This window comes from Carettochelys insculpta, chromosome 17 (genome assembly GCF_033958435.1).
Source record: "Carettochelys insculpta isolate YL-2023 chromosome 17, ASM3395843v1, whole genome shotgun sequence".
NCBI lineage: Eukaryota > Metazoa > Chordata > Testudines > Carettochelyidae > Carettochelys > Carettochelys insculpta.
The window spans coordinates 4,448,940-4,463,525 of NC_134153.1; the positions used below are offsets into that span (position 1 = coordinate 4,448,940).

The 14,586-nt window shown below is 44.1% G+C and overlaps 1 protein-coding gene across 3 annotated transcripts in view; it reads right to left on the bottom strand.

Annotated features, from left to right (window-relative positions):
* The window catches only part of GMEB2 (glucocorticoid modulatory element binding protein 2), a 51,267-nt gene that overhangs the window by 15,811 nt on the left and 20,870 nt on the right, over window positions 1–14,586 (bottom strand). For 2 of the 3 annotated variants that reach the window (XM_075011537.1, XM_075011536.1), the window contains exons 3-5: window positions 10,651–10,748; window positions 8,674–8,801; window positions 4,464–4,567 (exon numbers count right to left, since the gene is read on the bottom strand). In XM_075011537.1, coding sequence (XP_074867638.1) covers window positions 4,464–4,567; window positions 8,674–8,801; window positions 10,651–10,748 — 330 coding nt within the window. The remainder of the gene's footprint in view (window positions 1–4,463; window positions 4,568–8,673; window positions 8,802–10,650; window positions 10,749–14,586) is intronic. The other variant, XM_075011538.1, reaches the window with a different exon arrangement.

The following is a 14,586-nucleotide window of genomic DNA, read 5'->3' on the forward strand; positions in this document are numbered from 1 at the left end:
TTTATTGTAGAGCCTTCATATGCAAGCATTTGCGTGGAGAGGTCATCGATCAGCCTGTCCAAACATGACCTTTGCAAGAAATGGAAAGGTATGGAGTGCTCTACAGAAAAGTGTTTGCTAGACATACTCTCTGTCTGCTCTATAGGGAAATGTCACACAATGCTAACGATGAGGAAAGCCTGAACTCTTCATTGGTGAAGAGCACCATGCTGCAGGTGCTTTCATTCACTCCTTCAGTGCACATGGATACGTTAGCAACGTCAAGTGATGGCAGAAATAAGGGAGCCTGAGAAGAAGATAAAAACTGATTTAATTTTTAAGGGCTGGATACTGCCTGACAGGAGACACCTTGTTGAATGAGCACAGTGTCATGTACATAGACAGAATGTACACAGCAGGTCAATGAAATCAAGAAGTAGCTATGACCCAGGTAGAATAAGGTTCCAGACGACGCCTCAGCAGCAGACTTGAATTACAGACTGCACACCTGTATCTACAGGTGACTGATTAAGAGTGTGAAAATTCTGCATGCACACTGGCAGAATCTATGCTTGTATGCACACAGATGAGAAGTCAGGCTGAAACCTTCTGAAAGTCAGGCCCTTGGAACAGGATTTAATCCCTGATCACCATTCAATAGATGTTAAGTGACTCTCCAACCCTGGCAGATTAGTCGAGAGGACAAATTTCCTTAACTCAAGATGCCACAAGTCGGAGGCTAAATATACCGAAATAGCTCTAATCAAGGCCATAAGAAACAGGATACAGCATGAGCTCTTACAGGAACACACAGTTATAAATAATATGAAAAAACTAGATGTCTGAAAATATCTAAGATTATCAAAAGGAGACTCTTGCTGCAAGCCATTGCTCTCATTCCTGCTAGATGGAATAGCATTCATATAGTGAAACTTGTCTTGAGTCTCTGGAATAATTGTGTTTAATAAAGCACATGCACACTGAACGTCAGGAGCACCATGCGATAGTAGCTGAAGATGCAGCTGGCACACAGACATATGCCAGTGCTTTGAATACATGAATGGCAGTGGGTACTTCCTGTCCCTGAGTTGATACGTGGGGGTTTAGAAGGGCTGATGGGGACATCAGAATGAGATTTATTGGGAACTAGGGTCAAGCACACAGAGTTCTCTGCCTACTGCCTGAATGCCCCAAGAAGGGGCCATTTAGATGATAATATGCTCAGCTGAGGGAGGGAGAGAAAGTGGAAATTAAGTCAAAATGGGCTTATTTTGACAAGCTTCAGGTTTAGTTACCAAATGGGAGGAGAAGGAAGAGGGCAGATCTTACTCTGGTCCTATTGGACATCTAATGCTAACACATTTCCCCATCATCACAGAACTTCTTTAAAGTATGGCACAATGACAGACTCAAACTAACAGCGAAATAGCAGGAAGTTGGTTTCCCCTTCATAGCACATCCATCTACCCTGCCTCCTGGACATGGGATGACTTAGTGGGGGTTGATCCTGCTTGAAGCACAGGGCTGGACTAGATGACCTCCTGAGGTCCCTTCCAGCCCTATGATTCTGTGACATCCACCCTCAGTGCAAAGAAGGGCTGACTGCAGCTCCTTTTGGAATCTAAAAATAACTCAGCAGGTGGGTGAGTACTGCTTTGAGAGGACCATGGAGCCATTGACAATTCCAGGGTAGGAGACAACGTCTTTTTGTGTTTGGCTACAGATGAGGAAACAAGTGTATTTTGGTCAGACAGATGTCTGCAGCTTGCAATCTGGGAAATCATAAAGAGGGGAATTCCTGTAGTCAAGGCCAGAGAAGAGGAAGGCACAAATAAGTAGTTTGGGGAAAAAAGTGGTTTAAGAGAGACATAATACAAACAGTGCATGCATTCATGTATGGCTAGGCTAATCTCCTACTGCAGGGAGTGAAGATTCAGCAGGTGGCACTCTTCTCTCAATCAGTAGTGAACCAATGTTCAGAACAGTGCTTGAGAGGGCTCTGCTGCATGCAAGCTGTGAGCTTTCCCTTCACTCTCTGATAGTCATAAGAACATAAGAATGGCCATACTGGGTCAGACCAAAGGTCCATCCAGCCCAGTATCCTGTCTGCCGACAGTGGCCAATGCCAGGTGCCCCAGAGAAGGAGAACAGAAGACAATGATCAAGTGATTTATCTCCTGCCATCCATCTCCTGCCCTTGTACTGAAGGCTAGGGCACCATACTTTACCCCTGGCTAATAGCCATTTATAGACCTAACCTGCAAAAATTTATCAAGCTCTTTTTTAAACCCTAATAGAGTCCTGGCCTTCACAACCTCCTCCAGCAAGGAGTTCCACAGGTTGACTGTGCGCTGTGTGAAGAAAAGTTTCCTTTTATTAGTTTTGAACCTACGTCCCATCAATTTCATTTGGTGTCCCCTAGTTCTTGTATTATGGGAAAAGGTAAATAATTTTTCTATATTCACTTCCTCCACACCATTCATGATTTTATACACCTCTATCATATCGCTCCTCAGTCGCCTCTTTTCCAGACTGAAAAGTCCCAGTCTCTCTAGCCTCTCCCCATATGGGACCCATTCCAAACCCCTAAATCATCTTAGTCGCCCTTTTCTGAACCTTTTCTAATGCCAATATATCTTTTTTGAGGTGAGGAGACCACATCTGCACGCAGTACTCAAGATGTGGGCGTACCATAGTTTTACATAGGGGAAGTATGATATCTTTTGTCTTATTATCTATCCCTTTTTTAATAATTCCTAACATCCTATTTGCTTTACTAACTGCCGCTGCACACTGCGTGGATGTCTTCAGACAACTATCCACTATAACTCCAAGATCCCTTTCCTGATCTGTCATAGCTAAATTTGACCCCATCATGTTGTACGTGTAATTTGGGTTATTTTTTCCAATGCGCATTACCTTACACTTACCCACATTAAATTTCATTTGCCTTTTTGCTGCCCGATCACTCAGTTTGCTAAGATCTTTTTGTAGTTCTTCACAATCCCTTTTGGTTTTGACTGTCCTGAACAACTTGGTGTCATCTGCAAACTTGGCCACCTCACTGCTTACCTCATTTTCTAGATCATTGATGAACAAGTTGAACAGGATCGGTCCCAGGACTGACCCCTGGGGAACACCACTAGTTACGCCCCCCCATTGTGAAAATAGTCAGGGGAAGGCGAGCAACAGAGTATTGGGTATGCACAACTGCAGCTCCCCTGCCCTCCTGATATGGCATCCTGACATGTGGGAAGCCCAGGACTGGGGCAGTCCTGGACTACCATGTGTATGGGAAATGGGGGGGCCGTGCCCTCAGCCAGCCCCTTTCACTTGCCAGGCTGCCTGCTGCTTAGCATGGCAGCCTGCAGGAGATCCCCAGGAGCTGTACTGGTGGGGGCAGCCACTTTTCTGCCTGCAGCCAAGCATCCCATCTGGCTGACTCTTCTTTCTTGCAGGAGAGACACACTAGCTTATGTTCATCTTTGCTCTCAAAAGAAATGTAAACAGTACAGCCTGACAACCAATTGGGCTAACAGACCTGCCAGGGCCCTGGACAAGGCAGGGGAGCTAGCTCGATGCCCTCAAAAGGGCTGGGACCTCACGCAGAAGGAGTGAGACTGTGGCTAGCCTCTTCCCAGGCAGCTCTCGGCATGGCCTGGAGCACACTGCATGGGGCTCCAGCAGTGATTTCAAGGGCCCAGGCCACCACTACTGCTGGAGCCTCAGGCCCTTTTGAATCACAGGGCCTCAGTGCAGTTACCTCCTTTGCTCTCCTCCATCAGTGAGCCTTCTGACAACTTGTGGGCCATTAAAAGATCTCCTGAGGCTATTTGTAAGAGAAGCTGTGGTTTGAATTCTCATCAAGTTCCAGATAAAGAAATTAATGTTTGGTCTTTCCAAATTTCCTCTGCATTCCAGCCAGACAGTGTATTCCCTTCACTTCCTCTTCTAAAACTAGTAACAGAGAGGGAGCCATGCTAGTCTATATACTATCAAAACAAAAAAGCAGTCAAGTAGCACTTTAAAGACTAGCAAAATAATGTATTCGGTGAGCTTTTGTGGGACACGAAAGCTCACCGAATAAATTATTTTGCTAGTCTTTAGAGGGCTGTTTGACTGCTTTCTTCTAAAACTGTTATGCCCCGTCATTGTGGAGCTGTTAAACAACTGCCATGAACCACTCCAGAGGCAGCTGCATATTTGCATATCACACTATGGCCCTGAGACTATCACAGGTAGGTGACAGGCCTTAATTTCTTAACTGTCTTGCCTACTGCAACAAAGAAAACATTTATAGAAAACTGATCACTGGCTGAATAGACAGCTATTGCTACAAATTTCCAGTCTATTTAGTGGCACACACAGCCACTCCTTTCCTTAACAGCTGTATCAGAGCATGCGGAGCCATCCTCCTGGATTTTCCCAGAAAGAAGTTAACCATGGCCATCCATGCATACATACAAGCAAACAATGAGACTAACCTGAGCATAATCCCATTCATCCGGATTGCTCGTTTCCAGTCCTTCAAGGTTGATTTGCCAGCCAAGTGGACAAACTCTTTGGGACTAATTAGGTGATCATCATACTGCAAAGGGGAGAAATGCACAGTGGTGTGATGCAGCAGGAAAATGCAGACTGGTTCCACATGAGAGGGCAGGCACATATTATGCCAGGGTGCATAAACTATATTTAGCACTGTGCCTGGTGACAGAGCAGAATGACTCTGATGACCAAGTTTCAATAGTATTTTTAAAATCAAAGCTGTGCTAATACCAAACTCGTGATCTGAACCACCCCAAACTTTGGGAAGGGTGACTGGACTTGTGGGTAAGGCCCATCTCTAGTGCAAATCACCCCCGACCGGGGTTCCCTGTAAGCTGGGCACTTGTGTGGCTGCTCAGGAGAGATTCAAATGCTGCCCAGCTGATCAGCAAAGTGCCCACAGCTCGGTTTACCGTTTCTACTGACTGTGTGCATTCACACAAGCCTTGGAATGCATAAAAAATATCTTTGTTCTGCCAATGGATGGAAAAAATTTGCACATGGATGGAAAAGATTAGAGGGAACACTGCCCACCATTGTACTACGTTTACACTAAAACATATCCTACTAGATAGAAGCCAAGAGCCTGAATTTTGGCAGAAATTGGTTACAATTTTTCCTCCCAGCCCTGTATGCACCACAAAGCATCACATAGTAAGGCCATAAAACGTGATTTGTGCAAAATATAATTAGAATCATAGAACAATAGAGCTGGAAGAGACCTAAATAAGCCATTAAGTCCAGCCCCCTGCCCTAGGCAGGGCCAAACCCCTCAGATCAGCCCAGCCAGGGCTTTGTTGAGGCAAGACTTAAACACCTCCAGGGATGGAGACTCCACTACTTCCCTGGGAGGACCATTCCAATGCTTCACCACCCTCCTAGTGAAAAAGTTTTTCCTAATGCTCAACCTGGACCTTCCCAACTGCAACCTGAGACCATTGTTCCGTGTTCTGCCATCTGTGACCACTGTGAACAGCCTCTCCCCAGCCCCTTTGCAATCTCCCTTCAGTAAGTTGAAGGCTGTTATCAAGCCCCCCCTCAGTCTTCTCTTCTGCAGACTAAACAGTCCCAGTTCCCTTAACCTTTCTTCATAGGTCATATGTTCCAGCCCCCTAATTACTTTGGTCGCCCTCTGCTGGACCCTCTCCAGTGTATCCACATCCCTCCTATAACTGGGGGCTGAGAACTGGACACCGTACTCCAGACGCAGCCTCACCAAAGCTGAATAAAGAGGAATAATCACTTCTCTGGATCTACTGGTAACGCTCCTCTTGATGCCACCTAATATGCCATTAGCCTTCTTGGCTACAACGGCACACTGTTGACTCATGTCCAGCTTCTTGTCCACTACAACTCCTGGGTCCTTTTCTGCAGTACTACTGTCGGACCCCAGCCTGTAACAATGCTTGGTATTCTTCCGGCCCAAATGCAGGACTCTGCACTTGTCCTTATTGAACCTCATCAGATTTCTTGCAGCCCAGTCTTCCAATTTGTCTAAGTCACTCTGGACCCTGTCCCTACCCTCCAGCGTATCTACCTCTCCCCCTAGCTTAGTGTCATCCACAAACTTGCTGAGGGTGCAACCCCACCCCTCATCCAGGTCATTGATACATATGTTGAACAGAACAGGACCCAGAACCGAACCTTGGGGCACTCCACTAGAAACTGACTGCCATCCTGACATTAAGCCGTTGATCACTACCTGCTGGGCCTGACCTTCTAGCCAGCTTTCTATCCATCTTACCGTCCATTTATCCAGTCCACATTCCTTTTTCTTGTCAGCAAGTTAATTGTGGGAGACCGTACCAAAAGCTTTGCTAAAATCAAGATAAACACATCCACTGACGTGCTGCTCCATACCATGTGCAGCTAACACACTGCTTTGTTTAGCTCTCATCCGCTCCCCCTATCAAGCAGGCTAGTGACAAAAACCAGATTGGTCCCACTCACTGTTAGTATCCAGTTTTCCGAGCAGCATGTGGCCCAGCAGTCAACCCCACAAAGGGCTTCAACAATGACTTGACCCACACAGTTGCAAAGATTCAGGCTCTTTGGCTGCTCAGTCTTTGGCCTCTGTAGAGTTTCATCAACAGGCATAATTAATGCCAACTGCAGCAGCCGCTTGTAGGATGCGGACATTTGTCCCACTGGAAGCTAGACAGAGACAACTGGCTTATTTCATATTAACTAGCCATGTGAGGATGACGCCTTCCCTTTATTACTGACCAGGTGGCTTTGAATTGGTGACATAGGACTTTGCACACTGTTATCAGTCTTCTAAGATATTCTTTAATAAAATTCTATGGGGAATTCCAATAGTGATTTGCTTCCTCTAGGTCTCTTTAGATTCCCTTTTACGTTAACTAATAAATCAGATATTCCCAAATGCTGCATGACATGAACCACTTCTCTATAGCAGGAACTACAGAAAAGGGCAATGAGGAAACTGATCTCTGGTGATAGGAAGCATAACTGATCTGTTCCAGTCTCTACTGTTTGCTTTGGGGAGAAAGACACAGAAAGACCCATCTCTCCAGGAGGATGGAGAGAAAGCCATCTCAGCAAATGCTCTCTGGCAGCACAGCCTGAAAGCATACATTATTTAATGAACAGATTACGGTTTACCATTGATGCCTTAGTTTATTATCATGAAACATATGCTCTGGGACATGTACAGTGCCACCACTCATGAAGATTTTTTTTCACCCTCAACCATCTGGGTGGAAAAAGAGTGGAAATTGGTCAATATCTTTACCAAAAAGATCTGCATCGCCATGTCAATTTCTTTTAACCTACTAATGATAAAAGGAGTGTCTATGTTTTAGAAAACTGCTGAAAGGCAGAACCCAGGTTGAAGTTGAAGCACCTATAAAGAGTGCTTCATAGGAAAACTTAACAGCTAAGTTATGTAACAGACAGCATGAAGACAATGATACTCAGAATAACAAGAAATCCTGTGGCACCTTATAGACTAACGTATTTTGGAGCATAAGCTTTCATGGGCAAAGACCCACTTCATCAGATGCATGAATCGGGGATGGTGGGTGGTTCAGAGGAGTAATTAAAGAGGTGGGTCCCAGTAAAAGGGAGGGCCAGAGCTGGCAAGGTCTGTTTAGTCAGGGTGGAAATGGCCCATTATCAGTAGTATACATCAGGAGAGGAGAAAACAAGTCAGATCAGTTAGGGGGATGTGGCCCATTGTCTGATTCTAATATGGAGGTGTGAAAATTCAGAGCAGAGAGGCTGTTTTTGCAAAGGGCCAGCCACTCCCAGTCTCTGTTCAATCCTTGGCTGATGGAGTCGAATTTGCAAATGAATTGCAGCTAGGGATTTCTCTCTCCCTTTTATAAAAAAAATTATAACATTTTTATTTTATTTTATAAAATAAAATGGAAAGAGAAATTTTGATTTCATTTTAATTTTATAAAATAAAATGGAGAAATCTCTGAGCTGCAATTCATTTGCAAAATTGACTCCATCAACCAAGGATTAAACATAGACTGGGAGTAGCTGGGCCCTTACAAAAGCAGCCTCTCTGCTCTGGATTTTCACACCTCCATATTAGAATCTGACAATGGGCCACATCCTCCCTGTCTGATCTGACTTGTTTTCTCCTCTCTTGATGTATACTCCTGATAATGCGCCATTTCCACCCTGACTGAACCGACCTTGTCAGCTCTGGCCCTCCCTTTCGCCAAGGCCCCCATCTTTAAACACTGTTCTGAAACTCCCCCGCCCCCAAGCCACTCATGCATCTGATGAAGTGGATCTTTGCCCACAAAAGCTTATGCTCCAAAATATCTGTTAGTCTATAAGGTGCCACAGGACTTCTTGCTGTTCTTGAAGATACAGACTAACACAGCTACCTCTCTGATACTTGGTCCTCAGAATAGCGTTCTTCTCATTTCTCCCCAAAGCAGGCTCTCAAAACAGCTATAATAGAGCCCCGATTCCAGACACAAACAGAACCCACATGCGGGTGGCATTTAGCAAATAGGTGGAGTGCTTTAGACAGGTTTATGACAATAGCTCTGGAATGCTAGATTTCATTCATTTCTATGGTCCTTATTCTCCTCCCTGGAGAAGAATAACTTAAGAACTCACACATGAGCCTTCCTTATGGACCTTCAGAGAACTCTGTAGTCTCACCTGGACACACTTCACATTAATGCCAGGGCACACAAACTTCCTCCATATCAAGTTGGCTTTACTATCTCCACAGGTGATGGGGTAAACAATCTCAGCTTCCAAGCTGTCCTCTTCTTCAGCCATCTTCACTTCTCACAGGGAATGAGGGACAAGGAGAGGGGTGGGTCAAAAGGAAAATGAGTTACAACTATTGATTACCATCAAGAGTTAAAGACATTTTGGGACAGAGTGCTCATGCCAGGAAGCACAAAAGGAAGGCAAGCAGACAGGAAAATTAATCTCAGACAAATTTTTAGCCAGCCTTCAACACCAAGAAACCAGCTGATCTCAGGCAAAATGAGTGCATGACTACTTTTGCAGGTTCACAAACATCAGAATGAAAGAAGTCAGTGTCTGTGACTGAACATTTGATCCTTTATGTGAAGGAGATTGGAGACAGATAATACAGTCACACATATTAAACGGCAACTGTCTATTTTAAAGGTAGGTGGGTCTTCTACAGTATCCAAGAGGGCTTATAAGCTGGTAACACTGTCTTTTGCATCACTAAATCCTTGCAAACCCAGTTGGTGTGTACCCCTTGTATGCCTGGACTGGAGCAAAACCTCTGCAGTGAGAGGTACAGGAACATTCCAAGATATAAAAGCATCAGCGTCCAAGCTTAAGTATCAGTACTTTATTACAGGAATCAGAGAGGCTTTGGGAGTCACCATTTTTATTACTATAATAAATTCATTAAACTCAGTCCAAATAATGAAGGGGCTGGCAAACCTCAAAGACACCTTCCCAATTAAACTGGTTCAGATCACTGCTGCCCAACAGTACAATTTTTCAGAGATGAATTATCCTTCTGCTTGCCTTTGAAACCTGTAATACTCTTTCATGTAAATAGACAATCTGATCCCATGGTGGAACACGTAAGTAGCAGATTTAATGTGGAATAAACTCAAGCAATCCCAGCCTAAACCACGAGAGGGCAGCAGAATGCTATGAACCAAGGGTCTGCAAACTGTGGCTTCTGAGCCACATGTGGCTCTTTAAGGACTTTTGTGGCTCCCAATTCTATAATTGCAAAATAAAAAAAAAAATCCTGATTATTTTTGCTAAACGATGAACAACTCATTTAAATAGCAAACTATACGTGATCTCAAAACAGACTGACTGACTCCTCCTTTAATATGCGTAGTGCATTGTGGGATATGATACCGTATCTGTGTTTTGATCATGTTGGTAATAAAGTCTCGATTTTGAAAAGGAAAAAGAAGCCTGCAGCATTCCTGCTGTGAAGGGCAACATGCATTTTAAGAAAGAAAACAAATTAAATATGAAGTAAAATTGGTATAATTAAAATACGTTTGGGAGTGAAAGTCAGAAAGATAGTGGTACAAATATACATGAGTGAAGTGTGAGGAAACACAATATATAAAAAGTTTGTGACTGTCCTGCAATAAACATGTATCACATTACAAATCATTGTGTGTGCACTGTTCTTAAAACAGGGGCTACAAAAAGTACAATTTGACATTATTTATTAAAGGCCATCTCCTATTCACATGCACTGCAGTTCTTGAATTATTGAGTGTTTTACTGAATTTGAAAAAAGGGCTCTTCTTGATATTTTGGTTGCTGATTCGTGCTATGAACATATCCATTCACTCTCCCTTTTGGGTCTTCTCTCATTCCTTTTTGTCACATGCAGTTAACGAGACACAATTATGATTTTACTCCTGTTTCTTTAAGCAAATGGCAGCTACAGTAATGCTGCAGAAAATGTGCAAAACCATAACCTGATCCTGAAAGCATCAGTCTGCCTGCTCTGCAAGGAGGCTCCTGGGTTCTCACTGGTAGTGCAGTGCGCTCCCAGGCAGCTGGGCCAGGCAGACCTGCAGCACTCAAACCCTTAACCAGCAGGACTGCTGATGCTGTGACATTGGCAAGAGAAAGGCTGCAAAGGCCAGCGCAGTTCACTGAACCTACCTAAAACAGCTTCTTTCAGATGTGTGGAAGCTGTGAAGGCAGCAGCAGCTGCAGCAGCTGCATTTTCTGTCTCCAGAGTATCTTCATTTAGGTCACCACTAGTAAGAGAATTGGAGATAAAAAAAAAAAAATTAAGCAATTTAGATGAATCATTGCAATGTCTTATACCTGGAGCGAGCCCCACTTCAAAGATCATGTGCAATACACTTTACTGTGAGCCTAAAGAGGGCTCTGTACTCCCTAGAAATGCAGAGCTCTATTTTAAAAAGCTTCATTTGAAAAAAAAAAATAAGTTCACCTTTCCTTTCGGCCTGGTGTTGCTAACTCCAGCCTAGTACATAACATGTGTGTGATCCCTGTGCTGCAATTTCCTGATGTGCTTATAGGAAGTTGGCTATTTCCCTCTGCCAGCACAGTGGAAATCAAAAGCATACTGTTGCCAGCCACTGGCAGCCTCTTTTAAAAAGATTCTCAAGGGAAGCAAGTAGTCATCAGTCCTCGGGTGATTCAGTGATAAACTAGATGGCCCAACAGGTCTCCTTTTCCAGCTCTAATTTCTGGGATTCTGTTTCTTAGGAATAGGATGAGAGAGGGATGGAAGAATAGTACACTATTTCATTAAAGCTTTTTTCCCCTAATATGGATTAGGAAAAAAAGGAGGAAAAAATTAACAGACTATGCCTGGAAGCAAGAGTCTGTTACTTTTCTGTCTTAATTTGAGTGAAACTTGATGACCTTGGAAAAATGAGGAAGTGGCATGGTGTGCATATCAGAAGGATCCAGTGTGATCAGCATCTACAGGAGCTGATCATTGTGAATCGATATATACACATTTGGCTCATCAACGTACTTGCTCAATATTAAAAGCTACCAGTTCATACTGAATAGGAAAAGGGAAGCAGCAAAATAAACTACATAGAACTTTTAGCATCCTGTGAAAAACTATGCTTAAGTATGTATTAAAGTTGATTACCTGGGTTATAACCAGTCCTGCCAGCTGATGAATGAGAGCAAATTATGTCCTACCGGGTGTCTAATGTTTTATCTCAGGTGGGAGAGCAAAGCTACAAGGATTCTAAACCTGGAATGAATGGAATTTGACCTTGTCCATACTGACAGGTGAACAGAAGGCTTGAATTGATACACTGAGCAAGCACAGGAAGACCAAACCATTAATTTCTGCGATGAGTTGTTTTAAGTTAAGTTTCTAGACCCTACAGTTTCAAGGATAATTCTGCAAATGTGAACCAAATGCAAATCGGGACAGTGCTGCTTCCAAGGACCCAAACAGCTCCAGCATCACCTCTGCTGCTGCTCGGTAATTTTGGTCAAACTTCAGAGTGAAATTAATAAAACCCTGACCAACTTCATTTCTTGTTTTCAGAAACTTGTGGGCCATGTCAAGGGCCATGTCAGTGCCGCACTGCTGGTGCTGGAGAATGGTTTACGTAGCAGCAGCAACGGAGACAGGCACCAGCCTTACTCAGAGTAGGAAGATCCAGAAAATGAGGGCCTGAGGAAGGAGTAGTGAGACGTGCCATGCTTGCAACGATCAAAAGGCTCCAGAGGAACAAAAAAAAACAGGAAGCACCTCTGCTCTCACAAAAGAGGAAGGCATGCCATCCATTTCATTTACTAACCAGAGGCTGATATATAAGATGGTACCTCCACAGAGGAAATAGGGTCAGCCACCAGGTATAAATCCCCACAGCCTACTGATTCTATAAGGAGCTGGACAATATCCTCAATGGGAACTCCACCCCGATGAGCACCACTGAGACTCTGGCATGCCTGGAGGTGGTAGAAAGAACCTAAGCTGGAGGACAAAAGTCATGGATGAAGAGGTGAAGTTAGAGGATGATGTAAAACACCAGGTGGCATCACCCAGTAGGGCAGACTCAGCAGCTGGCCTTCAGTGAGCAAGAAAGAGGAGAACAGATGCCTACTAAGTGGGTGTGATTTGTGTAGTACACAGGTGGGTTCAAGGTATAGAAATGTACAAGGCTTGCTGTGTTTCTGAGTGGGGGACATTGCCCCTGAAGCTAATCATTATAGTTCATGCATGCTGAGATCTTACGGGAATCCTCAGAGAGATCTCTAGGAAAGGTCCCTGGAGGTATGCAGCAGTTGATACAATTCGGTCTCAGTAAATATCTAAATCAGGGATGTAAAATCCTGTTTAATTAGTTAACTAGTTAAACATTAAGTTACGGGGGAGAGAGGCCTCCTCCAGCCTGGCTGGGTTGGAGTGCTGTTCCCCTCCCTGCTTTCCATGGATGGAGGCTACTCTGGTAGGGCTGGAGTGCCTCTGCCCAGGGCTTGGCCAGTACTGATGCTCTGGAGCACACCACAGGGCCTGCAGTGAGCCCTGTGGGGCTGGAGCATGCCCCTGCCTGCAGTGGTTATGAGGCCATTCAGACCCCACAGGTTAACTGTTAACACCTTTAAATCTCAATTGGTTAACACTTTACAGAAACAACTTTCTCTCAGTGGATATCCATATCTCCCCACCAGCTACACTGAGTGACCACAATCACACTGACTGATCACCCTAATTTACGAGTAGCAGCTTTTTTCTTCTGCAGCAATTTTCTTACATATACATCTGCCTTTGTTCTTCTCCTCTAATCCAGCTGATGAAGTGGGGTTTACCTAGAAAAGCTCATGCCCAAATAAATCTGCTGGTCCCTAAGGTGCTATAGGACTACTCACTGTTTTTACAGATATAGACTAACTCGGCTACCCCCTGAGATTTTTCAGGTAGGAGCAAGTGCAGATGCTTATGTCCTTTACAATTCTCTCCCCTGCAGCATTTTCAGAACTTTTGCAACCCCACCCCTCATCCCTCCATCTTCTGCCCACACAGTCCTTTCTGTTTTCTGGGGATTCTCTATTTACCATTCACCCCACACCCTCAGGCAACTTTCAAAATAAAATGAACATACATGCAGCTCTAAAAGTCTGCCCTTCCCTGGTACCTCCTTGCTTACCAAGCGCATATGCATGCATGTCTGTCCATGTTGTTTCTTGTGCAATAAAAGCTAAGTTTTGAACAGTAACTCTTTTGTTTCCTACGAATTGCGATAATAGGCACTACCAATATATACCCAGACAGTGTAATCATTTGCTTACTGGCACATAAGGCCCCAAATGTCATCATTGCTTCCCAGGAAAACTACATGTAATGTAAACAAAAAAGCAGTCCAAAGAAGTGGGTCTGCCCCACGAAAGCTCATCACCTAATACATTATTTAGTTAGTCTTTAAAGTGCTACTGGACTGAATTTTTGTTTTCATAGTATATAGACTAGCATGGCTATCTCTCTGTTACTATTCTACATGCAATATGAGACTCATGCATCTGCCAAAGTGGGTCTTTGCCCACGAAAGCTTACGCTCCAAAATATCTGTTAGTCTATAAGGTGTCACAGGACTTCTTATTGTTTTTGAAGATACAGACTAACTCAGCTGCCTCTCTGATACATGTAATATAACATTGCAGCACCAATCACAGAGATGTGCGTTACTGGTTCTCATTTCCAACATGTTGCATCAAAGACTGACTGTAATTGCCTCCTCTGATAGCTCTACTTTCTGGCTGCTCAAAAGAAGCAGCCAGATGGTCTGCTTCAATAGTCCTCCATTGAGCACCCTTAGCTTCACAGATAATGCAGTGTACAATACACAGCTATGACTCCGGGAACATTATTCTGATTGAGGTCTAGCCTGCCATAAAGACATTGCCAGTACAGGTTTAATCTGCCAAAGGTGCATTCCATTGTCAACTGGCACCTGCTCAACCTTCTGTTGAGTCAGTCCTTACTGCTGTCCAAGTTTCCAGTGTAAGGTTTCATGAGCTACAGCTATAACGGATACACTGAGTCTACCAGGATCATTATAGGCCTTTCAACATCACCCATTGTAGCCTTCTGGTCCA